The sequence below is a fragment of the Oncorhynchus clarkii genome, chromosome 16 (genome assembly GCF_045791955.1).
Source record: "Oncorhynchus clarkii lewisi isolate Uvic-CL-2024 chromosome 16, UVic_Ocla_1.0, whole genome shotgun sequence".
In the NCBI taxonomy this organism is placed as follows: Eukaryota; Metazoa; Chordata; class Actinopteri; order Salmoniformes; family Salmonidae; genus Oncorhynchus; species Oncorhynchus clarkii.
Window position 1 is genome coordinate 5725503 of NC_092162.1, and position 20383 is coordinate 5745885.

The window sequence follows — 20383 nt, forward strand, 5'->3', positions numbered from 1 at the left end:
TTGTACAGAGGTTGCTTAACGTCATCCGTATGGCTTTTATTGGAAATTGAATTAAATGATGATGTCCTATTGCCTATCTTCCTTTACTTACAATTGGACTTAAATGTGAATGGTACATGTTTACTATATATATGAGGGTGCCCTGCATGTCCCCAGGCACTCTCATTTGTTGACTTCTGTGATTGAAAAAGCCTTGGTTTCATGCATGTCAACATCAGAAGCCTCCTCCCTACGTTTGTTTTACTCACTGCTTTAGCACACTCTGCCAACCCTGATGTCCTTGCCGTGTCCTGGCTTAGGAAGGCCACCAAAAATTCTGAGATTTCCATACCCAACTATAACATTTTCCGTCAAGATAGAACTGCCAAAGGGGGAGGAGTTGCAATCTACTGCAGAGATAGCCTGCAAAGTAATGTCATACTCTCCAGGTCCATACCCAAACAGTTCAAACTTCTAATTTTAAAAATTAATCTCTCCAGAAATAAGTCTCTCATTGTTGCCGCCTGCTACCGACCCCCCTCAGCTCCCAGCTGTGCCCTGGACACCATCTGTGAATTGATCGCCCCCCATCTAGCTTCAGAGTTTGTTCTGTTAGGTGACCTAAACTGGGATATGCTTAACACCCCGGCAGTCTTACAATCTAAGCTAGATGCCCTCAATCTCACACAAATCATCAAGGAACCCACCAGGTACAACCCTAAATCTATAAACATGGGCACCCTAATAGACATCATCCTGACCAACTTGCCCTCCAAATACACCTCTGCTGTCTTCAATCAGGATCTCAGCGATCACTGCCTCATTGCCTGTATCCGCTACGGGCCCGCGGTCAAACGACCAGCCCTCATCACTGTCAAACGCTCCCTAAAACACTTCTGCGAGCAGGCCTTTCTAATTGCCCTGGCCCGGGTATCCTGGAAGGATATTGACCTCATCCCGTCAGTTGAGGATGCCTGGTCATTCTTTAAAAGTAACTTCACCATCTTAGATAAGCATGCTCCGTTCAAAAAATGCAGAACTAAGAACAGATATAGCCCTTGGTTCACTCCAGACCTGACTGCCCTTGACCAGCACAAAAACATCCTGTGACGGACTGCAATAGCATCGAATAGCCCCCGCGATATGCAACTGCTCAGGGAAGTCAGGAACCAATACAAGCAGTCAGTCAGGAAAGCAAAGGCCAGCTTTTTCAAGCATAAATTTGCATCCTGTAGCTCTAACTCCAAAAAGTTCTGGGAAACTGTAAAGTCCATGGAGAACAAGAGCACCTCCTCCAAGCTGCCCACTGCACTGAGGCTAGGTAACACGGTCACCACCAATAAATCTATGATAATCGAAAACTTCAACAAGCATTTCTCAACGGCTGGCCATGCCTTCCTCCTGGCTACTCCAACCTCGGCCAACAGCTCCGCCCCCTCCCCCACAGCTACTCGTCCAAGCCTCCCCAGCTTCTCCTTTACCCAAATCCAGATAGCAGATGTTCTGAAAGAGCTGCAAAACCTGGACCCATACAAATCAGCTGGGCTTGACAATCTGGAGCCTCTATTTCTGAAACTATCCGCCGCCATTGTCGCAACCCCTATTACCAGCCTGTTCAACCTCTCTTTCATATCGTCTGAGATCCCCAAGGATTGGTAAGCTGCCGCGGTCATCCCCCTCTTCAAAAGGGGGAGACACCCTGGACCCAAACTGTTACAGACCTATATCCATCCTGCCCTGCCTATCTAAGGTCTTCGAAAGCCAAGTTAACAAACAGATCACTGACCATCTCGAATCCCACCGTACCTTTTCCGCTGTGCAATCAGGTTTCCGAGCCGGTCACGGGTGCACCTCAGCCACGCTCAAGGTACTAAACGATATCATAACCTCCATCGATAAAAGACAGTACTGTGCAGCCGTCTTCATCGACCTTGCCAAGGCTTTCGACTCTGTCAATCACCATATTCTTATCGGCAGACTCAGTAGCCTCGGTTTTTCTAATGACTCCCTTGCCTGGTTCACCAACTACTTTGCAGACAGAGTTCAGTGTGTCAAATCGGAGGGCATGTTGTCCGGTCCTCTGGCAGTCTCTATGGGGGTGCCAAAGGGTTCAATTCTCGGGCCGACTCTTTTCTCTGTATATATCAATGATGTTGCTCTTGCTGCGGGCGATTCCCTGATCCACCTCTACGCAGACGACAGACACCATTCTGTATACTTCTTGGCCCTTCCTTGGACACTGTGCTATCTAACCTTCAAACGAGCTTAAATGCCATACAACACTCCTTTTGTGGCCTCCAACTGCTCTTAAACGCTAGTAAAACCAAATGCATGCTTTTCAACCGTTCGCTGCCTGCACCAGCACGCCCGACTAGCATCACCATCCTGGATGGTTCCGACCTAGAATATGTGGACATCTATAAGTACCTAGGTGTCTGGCTAGACTGTAAACTCTCCTTCCAGACTCATATCAAACATCTCCAATCTAAAATCAAATCTAGAGTCGGCTTTCTATTTCGCAACAAAGCCTCCTTCACTCACGCCGCCAAACTTCCCTAGTAAAACTGACCATCCTACCCATCCTCGACGATGTCATCTACAAAATAGCTTCCAATACTCTACTCAGCAAACTGGATGCAGTTTATCACAGTGCCATCCGTTTTGTTACTAAAGCACCTTATACCACCCACCACTGCGACCTGTATGCTCTAGTCGGCTGGCCCTCGCTACATATTCGTCGCCAGACCCACTGGCTCCAGGTTATCTACAAGTCCATGCAAGGTAAAGCTCCGACTTATCTCAGTTCACTGGTCACGATGGCAACTCCCACCCGTAGCACGCGCTCCAGCAGGTGTATCTCACTGATCATCCCTAAAGCCAACACCTCATTTGGTCGCCTTTCCTTCCAGTTCTCTGCTGCCTGTGACTGGAACGAATTGCAAAAATCGCTGAAGTTGGAGACTTTTATCTCCCTCACCAACTTTAAACATCTGCTATCTGAGCAGCTAACCGATCGCTGCAGCTGTACATAGTCCATCGGTAAATAGCCCACCCAATTTACCTACCTCGTCCCCATACTGTTTATATTTATTTACTTTTCTGCTCTTTTGCACACCAGTATCTCTACCTGCACATGACCATCTGATCATTTATCACTCCAGTGTTAATCTGCTAAATTGTAATTATTCGCCTACCTCCTCATGCCTTTTGCACACAATGTATATAGACTCTCTTTTTTTCTACTGTGTTATTGACTTGTTAATTGTTTTCTCCATGTGTAACTCTGTGTTGTTGTCTGTTCACACTGCTATGCTTTATCTTGGCCAGGTCGCAGTTGTAAATGAGCACTTGTTCTCAACTAGCCTACCTGGTTAAATAAAGGTGAAATACATTTTTTAAAATATATATATATTACGTAGAGGTCCCCTGGAAAAAGTAAAGTTAGTCAAAACGCACCAATTTGTCAAACTGTCTGCGTTACTGTAGACAGTTTAGACTACCCGTTTATCATGGGCTGTGAGTTTAATTTCTACCAGCTTCTATGTTTAAACAAAGGTGGGCTACAGATTCCTGCCAAATGTTTTTGATTTTTAAAAGTGTTTACCAATCAGATAATAGGGAAAATGATCAGAATTGGGTTGCCTGTGTAAACTCAGCCATAGTGAAGGATGCTTAGAAATGTATCCATAAGGACCACAAGAGGGCAATAATATTAGATAACCAGAATGAATAGTAACCTACAGATAGATTGTAATGGTAGAATTGTAAATCCTCTATCCAGTGTTATTCCCTAAATCCCTCGAGTCTAGGTCATTGTTTTTTCTGATGTTGTTGAATTCTGCAATAATTTCAGTTCGTTTTGTTGTAATTCCTTCGACATGACTGAAGGGCAAAATACATGAGATGTGTGTCAATCCATCCCATTTGTTTTCAGGTTTGCCGGAGAGCTGTGGGAAAAAAAGGTGATAGACATTCATCACTGAAAACAAACTATGGATGTCCACAAGCCTAAAGACAAGTGAGTTAGCAGCCTAGTTATGTGTTCTCTTTTTATGATGACATCTTAACTGTTTTAGATACAGTATCTAGTTTCTGTGAAACTCTGGCTAGTCCCTCTTTTTATGGTTACTGGCAAATTATATTGTAACACAAACCAAATGGTAATGTACCCGATAGGTTAGCCTTTGGATTGGAAGTGTGTCACGAGCTCCTTCAAGGGAGATATCTCTTTAGGGACTGTGGTAAGAGTGCTCACCATGAGGTCAGCCGGGCATCCGGGATCGCCCCCTAGTGGTCACATCTTGCCCTATAGAAAATGTTGAAATTTGCTACGTTTAATTTAACTAGGCAAGTCAGTTGAAGAACAAATTCTTAATTGCAATGACTGCCTACCCCGGCCAATTGTGCACCACAATTGGGACAATTGGGACACAGTGGGACTCCCACTACAGTCCCTGGATACAGTGCCTTAGACCGCTGCACCACACGGGAGCCTACTTTAAACCCAAATTTAATATCATATCTGTCAAGTAATTACCATTTCACCTTGTAATTTCTTTGTGGGCCTACATACTACGTAAATAAATATGTTATTTATTGTCAAATTAACTAAACAAATAAAATAAAGTATTGGAATTTGCTTAATTTAATCCCACATTTAGTATCATATGTGTCAAGTAATTAGCATTTCACCTTGTAATTTCTTTGTGGGCCTACATACTACGTAAATTAATATGGTATAAATCGTCATATTAGCTACACAAATAAACCGGGTAACAGTTGCTTCCTCTCCTCTTGTCATCCAACAGAAACAATGGCGTGTGGCTGATCTTTTTCATGCTGGGTTTAGGAACTCTCCTGCCATGGAGCTTCTTCATGACAGCCACCATGGTAGAGCCACAACATTAGTTCTCATCTTCTACTTTCAGACTGAACAATGAATGAATACATACCAGAAATACAATGCCGGAGCTTTTAGTGAGACGTCTGTATTCAGTCTGTATTCATTTCCAAATATGTTTCAAGTGTTACTTTCTAGATTGTCTGGATATTATCTTGTGATAATTCACAGGCAGCAGGGTAGCCTAGTGGTTAGAGCGTTGGATTTGTAACCGCAAGGTTGCAAGTTCAAATCCCTGAGCTGACAAGGTACAAATCTGTTGTTCTGCCCCTGAACAAACCCATTGTTCCTAGGCTGTCATTGAAAATAAGAATTTCTTCTTAACTGACTTGCCTAGTAAAATAAAAATACCCCCTTATCTATTCATTAGAATAATTAATTTTAACAGCATTTTTCAAGTACTCAAAGCGCTTTATGCAATACATTATTGTATTGCATCCACTTCCAATGGATATCATCTACCTGGGTGGTGCATGACAGCCATGTTGCTGTAGAACAGCCATGTTACTGTAGAACAGCCATGTTACTGTAGAACAGCCATGTTACTGTAGAACAGCCATGTTGCTGTAGAACAGCCATGTTGCTGTAGAACAGCCATGTTACTGTAGAACAGCCATGTTACTGTAGAACAACCATGTTGATGTAGAACAGCCATGTTACTGTAGAACAGCCATGTTGATGTAGAACAGCCATGTTACTGTAGAACAGCCATGTTACTGTAGAACAGCCATGTTGATGTAGAACAGCCATGTTACTGTAGAACAGCCATGTTACTGTAGAACAGCCATGTTGATGTAGAATAGCCATGTTACTGTAGAACAGCCATGTTGATGTAGAACAGCCATGTTACTGTAGAACAGCCATGTTACTGTAGAACAGCCATGTTGATGTAGAACAGCCATGTTACTGTAGAACAGCCATGTTACTGTAGAACGGCCATGTTGCTGTAGAACAGCCATGTTGCTGTAGAACAGCCATGTTGCTGTAGAACAGCCATGTTACTGTAGAACAGCCATGTTACTGTAGAACAGCCATGTTGCTGTAGAACAGCCATGTTACTGTAGAACAGCCATGTTACTGTAGAACAGCCATGCTGCTGTAGAACAGCCATGTTACTGTAGAACAGCCATATTGCTGTAGAACAGCCATGTTACTGTAGAACAGCCATGTTACTGTAGAACAGCCATGTTGATGTAGAACAGCCATGTTGCTGTAGAACAGCCATGTTACTGTAGAACAGCCATGTTACTGTAGAACAGCCATGTTACTGTAGAACGGCCATGTTACTGTAGAACGGCCATGTTGCTGTAGAACGGCCATGTTGCTGTAGAACGGCCATGTTGCTGTAGAACAGCCATGTTACTGTAGAACAGCCATGTTACTGTAGAACAGCCATGTTGCTGTAGAACAGCCATGTTACTGTAGAACAGCCATGTTACTGTAGAACGGCCATGTTGCTGTAGAACAGCCATGTTGCTGTAGAACAGCCATGTTACTGTAGAACAGCCATGTTACTGTAGAACAGCCATGTTACTGTAGAACAGCCATGTTACTGTAGAACATCCATGTTGCTGTAGAACAGCCATGTTACTGTAGAACAGCCATGTTACTGTAGAACAGCCATGCTGCTGTAGAACAGCCATGTTACTGTAGAACAGCCATATTGCTGTAGAACAGCCATGTTACTGTAGAACAGCCATGTTACTGTAGAACAGCCATGTTGATGTAGAACAGCCATGTTACTGTAGAACAGCCATGTTACTGTAGAACAGCCATGTTGCTGTAGAACAGCCATGTTGCTGTAGAACAGCCATGTTACTGTAGAACAGCCATGTTACTGTAGAACGGCCATGTTACTGTAGAACGGCCATGTTGCTGTAGAACGGCCATGTTGCTGTAGAACGGCCATGTTGCTGTAGAACGGCCATGTTACTGTAGAACAGCCATGTTACTGTAGAACAGCCATGTTGCTGTAGAACAGCCATGTTGCTGTAGAACAGCCATGTTCCTGTAGAACAGCCATGTTACTGTAGAACAGCCATGTTGCTGTAGAACAGCCATGTTCCTGTAGAACAGCCATGTTACTGTAGAACAGCCATGTTACTGTAGAAAAGCCATGTTACTGTAGAACAGCCATGTTACTGTAGAACAGCCATGTTGCTGTAGAACAGCCATGTTACTGTAGAACAGCCATGTTGCTGTAGAACAGCCATGTTACTGTAGAACAGCCATGTTACTGTAGAACAGCCATGTTCCTGTAGAACGTTCGCCACACATTAGCAATGAACTAAAACTAAAGGTTCTGTCCTCTTGTCTCTCTACAGTATTTTACCAGCCGTCTCAGAGACCCCACCCAAATATCAACCGACAAACCCTACGACCGTAGTCCTACGGAGGCCAGTTACAATAACGTATCGACACTTTGTGCCATGGTGCCTTTACTGATCTTCACCTGTCTCAACTCAGTCCTGCATCACAGGTTAGTTTAGCCCACCACTTCACCCCCACACGCCCCACACTATCTTGACTTTCCTAATGCGTTATAAAACACTACTCCAAAAGTTAAATCTTCATTTTTTTGTATTTTTTTTTTTGGGGGGGGGAGCTAATATGATAATAAATCTTCATCTTTTTTTTGGGGGGGGGGGGGGGCGAGCTAATATGATAATAAATCTTCATCTTTTTTTTGGGGGGTGGGGCGAGCTAATATGATAATAATTCTTCATGTTTTTTTTGGGGGGGGGGGGGGGACGAGCTAATATGATAATACATCTTCACGTTTTTTGGGGATAAGCTAATATCATAGTAATTGTATAGCTTGGCCCAGCTCGGCCCAGTGATGTTAAAAGTGCACTAACCAGGCAGAGGACCGACGTGTGATCAACATAAGATTGACCTCTGATTATTTGACCCCCGACTCTCTAACTTCCAGGATTCCTCAAAAGTTCCGGATCATGGGCAGCCTGGCGGTGATTTTGGTGCTGTTTCTTATCACGGCCATCGCGGTGAAAATAGACATGGCAGCGGGCCCTTTCTTCACATTAACCATGATCAAGATTGTTATCATAAACTGTGAGTTTTTTCGAGCCTATGGCCTCTTATTTGGCCCCTTCCTCCTTTTCAACCAGTCAATTCTTTCCCCTTGAGTTGTCCTGAAAGCACACTTAGACCTCAGCCACCCTTCAATGTGGTCTGTCTTTACATTACATTTTGTTAATTTAGCACAGTGGTTCCCAAACTATGGGGCGCGCCCCCTGGTATTCAGACCCTTTGCTATGAGACTCGAAATTGAGCTCAGGTGCATCCTGTTTTCATTGATCATCCTTGATGTTTTGACAACTTGATTGGAGTCCACCTGTGGTAAATTCAATTGATTGGACATGATTTGGAAAGGCACACACCTGTCTATATAAGGTCCCACAGTTGACAGTTCATGTCAGAGCAAAAGCCAAGCCATGATGTCGAAGGAATTGTTCGTAGAGCTCCGAGACACGATTGTGTTGAGGCACAGATCTGGGGAAGGGTACCAAAAATGTAAGATCCCTAAAAACACAATAGGCCTCCATCATTCTTAAATGGAAGAAGTTTGGAACCACCAAGAATCTTCCTAGAGCTGGCCGCCCGCCCAAACTGAGCAAATGGGGGAGAAGGGCCTTGGTCAGGGAGGTTCCTCTGTGGAGATAGGAGAACCTTCCAGAAGGACAACAATCTCTGCTACACTCCACTAATCAGGCTGTTATGGTAGAGTGGCCAGACGGAAGCCACTCCTCAGTAAAAGGCCCATAACAGCCCACTTGGAGTTTTCCAAAAGGCACCTAAAGACTCTCAGACCAGGAGAAACAAGATTCTCTGGTCTGATGAAACCAAGATCGAACTCTTTGGCCTGGAGGAAACTTAGCACCATCCCTATGGTGAAGCATGGTGGTGGCAGCATCCCTACGGTGAAGCATGGTGGTGGCAGCATCATTGCTGTGGGATTGTTTTTCAGCGGCAGGGACTGGGAGACTAGTCAGGATCCAGGGAAAGATGAACGGAATAAAGTACAGCGAGATCCTTAATGAAAACCCGCGGGATGTTCCCCAATGCTGGAAAGGAGGGGGCCCCGTGAAAAACTTTGGGAACCTCTGATTTAGCTCTTATTCATTCACCTGCCAAGAAGACAAAAACAGTAATTATCTGTCACCCAAATGTCTTTTTAAAACGGAGAAGTAAGATTATTGAACACTCAAACTGCATATTAAATGTTAGCTTCATGTTTCTATGACTGGACTCTGTGTTATTGACTGTGTTTATTATTATTTTTAAACCTTTCTTCAGCCTTTGGAGCTATCCTGCAGGGCAGTCTGTTTGGCATGGCAGGCCTTCTTCCCGCCAAATACACCACACCCATAATGAGTGGGCAAGGCCTGGCGGGCACGTTCGCTGCCTTCTCCATGATCTGTGCTATCGCAAGTACGTCAGAGACATGATACACCTTTTTATTTCACGATTAACACTTCTACAGATGTATATAATCATAAAAAAATACCTGTTTTTACATTTTTTACTACTAATGCTTTAGAATAAATTAAAATAATTAAGTCCACCACCACAAAGGGCAGTTGAGGCAAGAGATTAGTAGTATTGAAATGAATTCATAGACTCCTTTGGGATATGTACACGTTACCATGTCTGTAAATGATTCATATACTTCTGTAAATGGTGATGGTGTGAATGGTGATGGTGTGAATGTTGATGGTGTAAATGTTGATGGTGTAAATGGTGATGGTGTGAATGGTGATGGTGTGAATGGTGATGGTGTGAATGGTGATGGTGTAAATGGTGATGGTGTAAATGGTGATGGTGTAAATTGTGATGGTGTAAATGGTGATGGTGTGCCTGGGAATTAAGATTTTATGACTTTTGAAATGGCTGTACAAGTGATGTCTCTCCCTCCCACTCCCTCTCTCTCTCTCCCCCCCTCTCCTCTCTCTATCCCTCCCACTCTCTCTCCTCTCTCTCTCCCTCCTACTCTCTCTCCTCTCTCTCTCCCTCCCACTCTCTCTCCTCTCCCACTCCCTCTCTCTCTCCCCCCCTCTCTCCTCTCTCTCTCCCTCCCACTCTCTCTCCCCCCCCTCCCTCTCTAACTCCCACTCGCTCTCTCTCTCCCCCCCTCTCGCTCTCCCTCCCTCTCCCTCTCCCCCCTCTCGCTCTCCCTCCCTCTCGCTCTCCCTCTCTCTCGCTCTCCCTCTCCGTTCCGCCCTCTCTCCCTCCGTCCCGCCCTCTCTCGCTCTCTCTCACACACACCCCAGGTGGCTCAGCACTAAATGATGTTGCTTTTGGATACTTCCTCACAGCCTGTGTTGTGATCATATTGGCCATAATGTCCTATGCGATCCTCCCTAAACTGGTAATAAACTCTGGATTTTAAATGTTATTATTGCATATATTTGACTGAAAAATGGGGTTAGGAGATGCTACTCGATGATAATACAACTAATACTTCATAATACAACTAATACTTCATAATACAACTAATACTTCATAATACAACTAATACTTCATAATACAACTAATACAACTAATACTTCATAATACAACTAATACAACTAATACTTCATAATACAACTAATACTTCATAATACTTCATAATACAACTAATACAACTAATACTTCATAATACAACTAATACAACTAATACTTCATAATACAACTAATACTTCATAATACTTCATAATACAACTAATACAACTAATACTTCATAATACAACTAATACTTCATAATACAACTAATACTTCATAATACTTCATAATACAAATAATACAACTAATACTTCATAATACAACTAATTCAACTAATACTTCATAATACAACTAATACTTCATAATACAACTAATACAACTAATACTTCATAATACAACTAATACTTCATCCCCTTTTCATTCATCACATAATAATTTACCAGTGTGTAAATGTCAAATATATGTTATTACATATATTTGACATTCCAGTTCATCTCTCCTCTTTTGTTAATTAACATCCCAGAGTGAGATAATTGGTTGTAATTTCGTGTTGTTCTGAACCTTACTTTAGGAGTTCTATCGATATTACAACAAGAGACAAAGTGGAAACAGGCTTAGTGACGAGGTGAACAGGCTGGACGGTAAAATGACATTTATGTTTGGTCAGATATGTAGAAATAAGAGAAAGATAGTTGTCACGTGTTATGTATAGATAAGTAAATCATAAACTTGGACACTTGTTGAATATATTTTTATTCAAACATTTGCATTAGGCTACCAATTTTAAGGATCATGAAAGCAATGTGTTGGATAGCCTCGTTCCTTCTCCTTCCAGAAAATGCTGCAGCGACTACACCAGTTCTCAAACAAGGAGAAGAGGAACAAACCGTGTCCATGTTGACCATCTTCAAGAAGGTATGGCATAATTATTTTTAGATTGAGGCCGGAATTCAAACCATGGCTCGCTTTAGAGTAGGACACCAGACAGCCCACACAATGAGGCTTTTTAATTAAATACATTTTCTCAGATGTTCACGGAGATCGCATTCATGGTGTAAACTCTGCACATGTTGGCTCAACTGTAACTTAAAAAGTTGGTTATAGCACGGATTAAATCCCGACCTAAAACAATTCAGGGGATGAATTGCAATTCTATTGATGAACTGAAAATCGTTACTGCGCTTTAAAAGCAAATACAAAACACTACATCATTTTAAGAGACACATTTGCAGACACTTATCGCTAATCGATAAAAATGACAAGTTAATTTAGCTGTATCCAGCATGTCGAATGAACCAGTCACTTTCATAGCATATTGTGAGTTTGAGTATTTCAACAACAAAAAATAATTTCAATTAACTTTCTGAATTGGAAAAACAATGAAAACCCAATACACTTTTTATATACTGTAGGTATTTAAAATGGATTATAAACCCACTATCGCAATAAATACTTTTTAAATACTTTTGATATTCTTCACTATACCTACCCGCATACTGCTCTCTATCCTTATCTTTCTCCTGGGTTGAACGAATCTCTCGTGGACAAACGGACGTAACATACTGTATGAAATCGTTGCGTCTGCCAACAGACTAGGGAAGCGACAATTTAAAGCGTCTGCATGCTTCCCAGGCGAAATAGTTCCGAAGAGTACGTGCAGATATTATGAAGACATTTTTTTCAAGGAACTTTGTTCCGGTGCACGGATTTTTCATTGATGAATATTTGGACAAATCACGATTTCGCAGGTGGTCGCATCTTTATAATTTCGGACGTGGAGGGGACATCTGGCTCAAAAATTGGTTAAGAATTTCTGTTTATAGAGGTGGAGACTTTGCTAGTCTGAAACAGGTTAAGTTTCCTTTTAGGGGGATGGAGACTTCGCCTGTCCCCCCCCCACTCTGTGGTGGACTCAGTTAGTATAACGTAGAGCCAGCCATACAGTTGAAGTCAGAAGTTTACATACACTTAGGTTGGAGTCATTAAAACTCGTTTTTCAACAACTCCACAAACTTCTTGTTAACAAACTATAGTTTTGGTAAGTCGGTTAGGACATCTACTTTGTGCATGACACAAGTCATTTTTTTCCAACAATTGTTTACAGACAGATTATTTCACTTATAATTCACTGTATTACAATTCCAGTGGGTCAGAAGTTTACATACATTAATTTAACTGTGCTTTTTAAACAGCTTGGAAAATGCCAGATAATGATGCCATGGCTTTAGAAGCTTCTGATAGGCTAATTGACATCATTTGAATCAATTAGAGGTGTACCTGTGGATGTATTTCAAGGCCTACCTTCAAACTCAGTGCTTCCTTGCTTGACATCATGGGAAAATCAATAGAAATCAGCCAAGAACCTCAGAAAAAAATTACAGACCTCCACAAGTCTGGTTCATCCTTGGGAGCAATTTCCAAACACCTGAAGGTATCACATTTATCTGTACAAACGATAGTACACAAGTATAAACACCATGGGACCACGCAGCCGTCATACCACTCATGTAGGACATGCGTTCTGTCTCCTAGAGATGAACATACTTTGGTGCGAAAAGAGCAAATCAATCCCAGAACAACAGCAAAGGACCTTGTGAAGAGGCTGGAGGAAACAGGTACAAAAGTATCTATATCCACAGTAAAACGAGTCCTATATCGACATAACCTGAAAGGCTACTCAGCAAGGAAGAAGCCACTTCTCCAAAACTGCCATAAAAAAAGCCAGACTTCGGTTTGCAACTGCACATGGGGACAAAGGTCGTACTTTTTGGAGAAATGTCCTCTGGTCTGATGAAACCAAAATAGAACTGTTTGGCCATAATGACCATCGTTATGTTTGGAGGAAAAAGGGGGAGGCTTGCAAGCCGAAGAACACCATCCCAACCGTGAAGCACGGGGGTGGCAGCATCATGTTGTGGGGGTGCTTTTCTGCAGGAGGGACTGGTGCACTAGCCAAAATAGATAACATCATGAGGAAGGAAAATTATGTGGATATATTGAAGCAACATCTCAAGACATCAGTTGGAAAGTTGAAGCTTAGTCGCAAATGGGTCTTCCAAATGGACAATGACCCCAAGCATACTTTGAAAGTTGTGGCAAAATGGCTTAAGGATGAATAAGTCAAAGCCCTGACCTCAAACCTATAGAAAACCTGTGAACAGAGCTGAAAAAGCATATGCGAGCAAGGAGGCCTACAAACCTGACTCAGTTACACCAGCTCTGTCAGGAGGAACGGGCAAAAATTCCCCCAACTTATTGTGGGAAGCTCGGGGAAGGCTACCCGAAACGTTTGACCCAAGTTAAACAATTTAAAGGCAATGCTACCAAATACTAATTGAGTGTAAGTAAACTTCTGACCCACTGGGAATGTGATGGAAGAAATAAAAGCTGAAATAAATCACTCTCTACTATTATTCTGACATTTCACATTCTTAAAATAAAGTGGTGATCCTAACTGACCTACGACGGGGAATTTTTACTAGGATTGAATGTCGGGAATTTAAAAAAAACTGAGTTTAAATGTATTCGGCTGTATGTAAACTTCCGACGTCAAACTGTATATTTAGAATGTGGTAATGTCGTTCTAATTCAAAACAGTTTTAGTTACATAGCATTGTTGAAATATTCACCATTTATTTTGAATGTGGCACTAACACGGCTGCCATAGAATGTTGTAGTGTTATACACAAATGAGTCATAATGGAGAAACATCAATGTTCCCAACCATTCGATTTTCTATCGTCCCAACTCTCAAAAAAAAAGGTGATCTAAAGTACTTTCTTGTTGACCCATTGACTGTAGATCTGGGTCCCGGCTCTCTCTGTGTGCTTTGCCTTCACCGTCACCATCGGTGTCTACCCTGCCGTCACGGTGGATGTCAAGTCTACCGTCGCTAATGGAGGCGCCTGGGGTCTGTGTGTATGAATATCTATGACAAGAGCATGGTTTATGTTTATTCATTTTACGGTTTACTTACACACTTTTGATTTTACGAGCCTTTACAACAACAACAACAAAAATGGACTTGGTAATATTCACTGGTAATGTGTGTTATCGTACGTTATCATCTCCTCTCAGAGATGTACTTCATCCCTGTGTGCTGTTTCCTGCTCTTTAACCTGAGCGACTGGGCCGGGAGAAGCCTCACTGCTGTGTGCACGTGGGTAAGTCGGCAACAAAACACGCGATACAGAATGGAAGAAATCGGCTCATTTGAATGAATATGCCTGAAACTAACTGATACTTATTGGAATTGTGGATATTGTGAACTAAGGATTCCAGATCACACTAACAGAACAGTAGGCGCTAACAGAACAGTAGACGCTAACAGAACAGTAAACACTAACAGAACAGAAGACGCTAACAGAACAGTAGGCGCTAACAGAACAGTAGACACTAACAGAACAGTAGGCGCTAACAGAACAGTAGACACTAACAGAACAGAAGACGCTAACAGAACAGTAGGCGCTAACAGAACAGTAGACGCTAACAGAACAGTAGGCGCTAACAGAACAGTAGGCGCTAACAGAACAGTAGGCGCTAACAGAACAGTAGGCGCTAACAGAACAGTAGACACTAACAGAACAGTAGACGCTAACAGAACAGTAGGCGCTAACAGAACAGTAGACGCTAACAGAACAGTAGACACTAACAGAACAGAAGACGCTAACAGAACAGTAGGCGCTAACAGAACAGTAGGCGCTAACAGAACAGTAGGCGCTAACAGAACAGTAGACACTAACAGAACAGTAGACGCTAACAGAACAGTAGGCGCTAACAGAACAGTAGACGCTAACAGAACAATATACACTAACAGAACAGTAGACACTAACAGAACAGAAGACGCTAACAGAACAGTAGGCGCTAACAGAACAGTAGGCGCTAACAGAACAGTAGGCGCTAACAGAACAGTAGGCGCTAACAGAACAGTAGGCGCTAACAGAACAGTAGACGCTAACAGAACAGTAGGCGCTAACAGAACAGTAGGCGCTAACAGAACAGTAGACACTAACAGAACAGTAGACGCTAACAGAACAGTAGGCGCTAACAGAACAGTAGACGCTAACAGAACAGTAAACACTAACAGAACAGTAAACACTAACAGAACAGTAAACACTAACAGAACAGTAGACACTAACAGAACAGAAGACGCTAACAGAACAGTAGGCGCTAACAGAACAGTAGGCGCTAACAGAACAGTAGGCGCTAACAGAACAGTAGACGCTAACAGAACAGTAGGCGCTAACAGAACAGTAGACGCTAACAGAACAGTAAACACTAACAGAACAGTAAACACTAACAGAACAGTAAACACTAACAGAACAGTAGACACTAACAGAACAGTAGACACTAACAGAACAGTAGACACTAACAGAACAGTAGAGGTTACCCATTGGCCTTTACTGGCATGGTAAATTTACAGTAGTTTTTTAAGAGACAAAAAAATACAAGTAAACTTTAAACTACCCTGAATTTAAGATAAATACCTTTTGCATCTTATCTACTAATCTTGTGGTGACGTTGTGAATGTTATGAATATATCAATCCAGTTTCTATGCATTTTACAGCCGGCTTAATTACGACAAACACAGCAGGAACGCTTTTTAAACATACAATGTTTTTATCAAATGTGAATTTAAGTCATCATCTTCTATCGAATAAAGCACTTATCACTTAGCCTTGGCACTATCACTTAGCACTACAACTTAGCCTTAGCACTATGACTAATCCTTAGCACTACGACTTAGCCTTAGCACTACGACTTAGCCTTAGCACTACGACTTAGCCTTAGCACTACGACTTAGCCTTAGCACTATGACTTAGCCATAGCACTATGACTTAGCCTTGGCACTGTCCCTTAGCCTTAGCACTATGACTTAGCCTTAGCACTATGACTTAGCCTTAGCACTGTCCCTTAGCCTTAGCACTATGACTTAGCCTTAGCACTATGACTTAGCCTTAGCACTATGGCATTTATTTGAATGTGCTATGTCTCTTTCTCTGCCATCCACCTTCAGCCTGGGAAGGACAGCAAACTGGTGCCCATTTTTATGGCAGCCCGTGTGATCTTTGTGCCTCTCTTCATGCTGTGCAACGTTCAGCCCCGCTACAACCTGCCTGTCGTCTTTCCACACGACGCCTGGTTCATCGTCTTCATGATCCTCTTCGCCTTCTCCAGCGGATACCTGGCCAGCCTCTGCATGTGCTTCGGGCCCAAGTAAGACCGCTTGCCTCCTTCGCCTGGAGCGAAAACCCAGATAGATTTAAAACTTTCAAGGTAGCCTACAGGGCGACCTTCTCCTCTCGTAATGACACACATTGCAAACTAACCGTTTGCAATGCTAACTAACATTTGACATAGATGGGATGAGTAAAATGATAATATGCAGCGTGATTTAGGCCTACACTAACCTTTCTTTAACAACGTTAGTAGGCACAACACACACGGTACAAGCAAAGCATTTGCGTAAGGTGTCATTTATTGCAAGAGAAAAATGTCTCCCAGTTTGACAGACTGCACCTAAAGTGTTACCACAGTAGGTTGGTCCCAGACCTGTTTGTAGCCTGGTCCCAGACCTGTTTGTAGCCTGGTCCCAGACCTGTTTGTAGCCTGGTCCCAGACCTGTTTGAAGCCTGGTCCCAGACCTGTTTGTAGCCTGGTCCCAGACCTGTTTGTAGCCTGGTCCCAGACCTGTTTGTAGCCTGGTCCCAGACCTGTTTGAAGCCTGGTCCCAGACCTGTTTGTAGCCTGGTCCCAGACCTGTTTGAAGCCTGGTCCCAGACCTGTTTGTAGCCTGGTCCCAGACCTGTTTGTAGCCTGGTCCCAGACCTGTTTGAAGCCTGGTCCCAGACCTGTTTGTGGTTTTGGCTACTGCTCCATTGGCCTTGTCAAGCCATGTTCTGCATGACATTTCCAGGAGTTGGCAAGACACCTGATCCCCTCACCCTCTCTCTCTCCTTTCTCTCTCTCACTCTTCCTCCTCTCTCTTTCTCTCTCTTCCTCCTCTCTCTATCTCTTCCTCCTCTCTCTCCAGATTAGTTGCTCCTCATGAGGCAGAGACTGCTGGTGCCATCATGGCATTCTTCCTGTCCCTGGGTTTGGCTCTGGGAGCATCCTTCTCATTCCTCTTCAGAGCCATAGTCTAAAATAGCCCGATGTGGGGAGCATGCATAACCCAAACATAACTAACATAACTAACAGTTTTTCTAAATGCTACAATGACTGTTGTTGCAAACTGCCACGTCTCTGTTCATTTTGAAACGTTAGGCCACACCCTCGCGTTCCTTACACTGACACTTAGTCTTTTCTTACTAGCACAGACTTTGCTGACAGCTGCTGTGACTGTGGTATGGTTGTCTCACCTAGCTACCTGTAGATCAGGGGTGTCAAAGTCAAATGGACGGAGGGCCAAATAAAAAAATCAGCTACAAGACGAGGGCCGGACTGTTCGAATGTTCATTGAAAATTTTTTAAATGACGCATATAGTCTAGTGAACCTAATTGAACCTACTGAAAACCTAACAAATATATTACAATATGATCAGATAAATAAAGCAATATTTTCTTATGGCTCTGTCAGTAATCTTTAATTTTCAACAGACACAAAAGACAAATTTCCTTTATATAAATATCCCCATAACATGAACATTAAATGAAAGAAACCGGTATTCAAGGCACCATCAGTAGACTATATTTTCTATTTTAGCAAAAGTGGGCTAAATTTACTTCAAAGAAAAAACAATAATAGCAATTTTCTATCATCCACTCAACTGAAATATTTTTAAAATATAATTGGATTGAAATACAAAAAAATAAAGTGCAAAAATCTATTAATCAAAAACAACACTTTGTTTAAGGAGAAGTAACATGCAGTGAAAACAAATATTAAATTTTAACTTTTAAACTTGAACTGAGTAAAAACTCTAAATATGTGATTGCACAGTAATGTTCACTTGTTTGAGGTTGAGGGTGATACTTGGTGGTGTCCCATCTTTTCCACAAGTTCATCAATGTTCGGGGTAAGGCTCTGAGCTGAAGAAATCCTCAGAATTGAGTGGAGGTGTTCAGCAGTAAGTCGACTTCTGTGTGATGTTTTGTTCAGGTTCATCAAAGAAAACAGTTGTTCACACAGGTATGTGCTGCCAAACATAGACAACGTTTGAGCAGCCTGGATGCGCAGCTGGGGCATTGTGCCGGGGAGGAAACGGGCAAACTCCGCAGCACCCACTGCCGCATATTTTTCCCTCAGTGCATCATTGCATTGGAGGTCAATCAACTCCATTTGGAGGTTTGGTGGTGAGCTTTCCACGTCAACAGCAAATGGGTTACCGAGCAGTTCCAACCTGCTTTTTTGTGCTTCAAAGTCAGCAAATCGGCGTCGAAAGTCAGTGGTAAGCATACCTATTTTATCAGCCAACTGTGTGCTCGGGAACGCACTGGTAGAGAGCTTCTCTTTCATGGTCTGGCAGCTGGGAAAGTGGCTCAAATTTTCTTTCCGCATCTGCGTCTCCCACAGAGTCAGTTTGGTTTTAAATGCCTTCACTGTACTGTACATATCAGAGATGACACGATCCCGACCCTGCAGCTGCAAGTTTATTGCATTCAGATGACTCGTAATGTCACACAGAAAAGCCATTTCACACAGAAACATTTCGTCTCGGAGTTGTGTTGTGTCTTTCCCTTTGCTGTCCAAGAATAGACAAATCTCCTCACGAAGCTCGAAACATCTTTGAAGCACCTTTCCCTGGCTTAGCCATCGCACCTCTGTGTGATAAGGCAAATCACCATGCTCCGTTTCTAACTCCGTCAGAAATGCCTTGAACTGGCGGTGATTCAAACCTTTGGCTCTGATAAAGTTAACTGTGCGCGTGATGATGCTCATTACATGCTCCATTTTCAAGGCTTTACCGCACAACGCTTCCTGGTGTATGATACAATGATAAGCTGTCAGCTCACCTGTCGCGTTTTCCTCTTGCATCTTTTCCCGTATCTTCGCCACCAGTCCGCTCCTGTGTCCACACATCGCAGGTGCTCCGTCGGTTGTCAAACCCACAAGTTTTTCCCAAGGCAGCTCCATCTCATTTACACATCTTGACACCTCTTCATACAAATCATGCCCCGTAGTTGTGCCATGCATAGGACGTAAAGCCAAAAACTCCTCTGTCACGCTTAGGCTGGAGTCCACTCCGCGGATGAAAATTGACAACTGGGCAATGTCAGAAATGTCGGTGCTCTCATCCACAGCCAAGGAATATGCAATAAAATCTTTTCCCTTTTTCACAAGCTGCTCTTTTAGATTGATGGACAACTGGTCTACTCTCTCGGCAATGGTGTTTCTGCTCAGACTCACATTTAAAAAGAGTTGCCTTTTTTCTGGGCAAACTTCGTCACAAACTTTAATCATGCAGTTTTTGATGAAATCCCCCTCCGTAAATGGCCGGGCTGATTTAGCGATCTCTTCTGCCAAAATAAAACTGGCCTTGACAGCAGCCTGGCCTTGTGATTTGGCTTTTTTGAACAGAGCCTGTCGAGATTTGAGGCCTCGTTTTAATTCCTCTGCCTTTTGTAGCCTTTGTTCCATGTCCATATTCTTGTTTTTGTCCGCGTGTTTCGTTTCATAATGTCGTCTCAGATTATACTCTTTCAGTACCGCCACACTTTCTCCACACAGAAGACACACAGGTTTTCCAGCTACCTTCGTGAACATATACTCCGACTCCCACCTTGTTTGAAACCCCCGGTTCTCAGTATCCACCTTCCGTTTTGCCATTTTTGATGGGTATCTGAAAGTTAATTTTACTGTGATGCTGACGACTGCTGTGCCAATAAATATTGAAATGAAGCAGCCTACTGCTCGGTGCGTCACCTTTGCATTGTGGGAAATGTAGTATTGGTGCGTGTAAAAGATCTGCGGGCTGCCGGCTTGCTGCGGGCCGGTTCTAATAATAAATCAAGATCATCCCAGGGGCCGTAAAAAACCTTCTTGCGGGCCGGATGTGGCC

At 42.9% G+C, this 20383-nt stretch overlaps 1 protein-coding gene across 1 annotated transcript; it reads left to right on the top strand.

The window, feature by feature from the left end:
* Positions 1–3913: 3913 nt before the first annotated feature.
* LOC139367891 (equilibrative nucleoside transporter 1-like) lies at positions 3914–17581 on the top strand. Its single transcript, XM_071106259.1, has 12 exons — positions 3914–3997; positions 4788–4869; positions 7204–7358; positions 7812–7951; positions 9197–9331; positions 10171–10268; positions 10953–11022; positions 11217–11296; positions 14183–14291; positions 14459–14544; positions 16399–16598; positions 17416–17581. Exons 1-12 carry the CDS (start codon positions 3972–3974, stop codon positions 17525–17527), a joined length of 1293 nt encoding a protein of 430 aa, XP_070962360.1. The 5' UTR covers positions 3914–3971; the 3' UTR covers positions 17528–17581.
* The last annotated feature ends 2802 nt before the right edge of the window (positions 17582–20383 follow it).

What these genes read in the sequence shown, in the direction of transcription:
- LOC139367891 (XM_071106259.1), top strand. Translation starts at nt 3,972, where the DNA reads ATGGATGTCCACAAGCCTAAAGACAA. An exon ending in ATGCGATCCTCCCTAAACTG is followed by an intron (nt 10,269 to 10,952) that starts GTAATAAACTCT and finishes ACCTTACTTTAG; the next exon opens with GAGTTCTATCGATATTACAA. An exon ending in CGCTAATGGAGGCGCCTGGG is followed by an intron (nt 14,292 to 14,458) that starts GTCTGTGTGTAT and finishes ATCTCCTCTCAG; the next exon opens with AGATGTACTTCATCCCTGTG.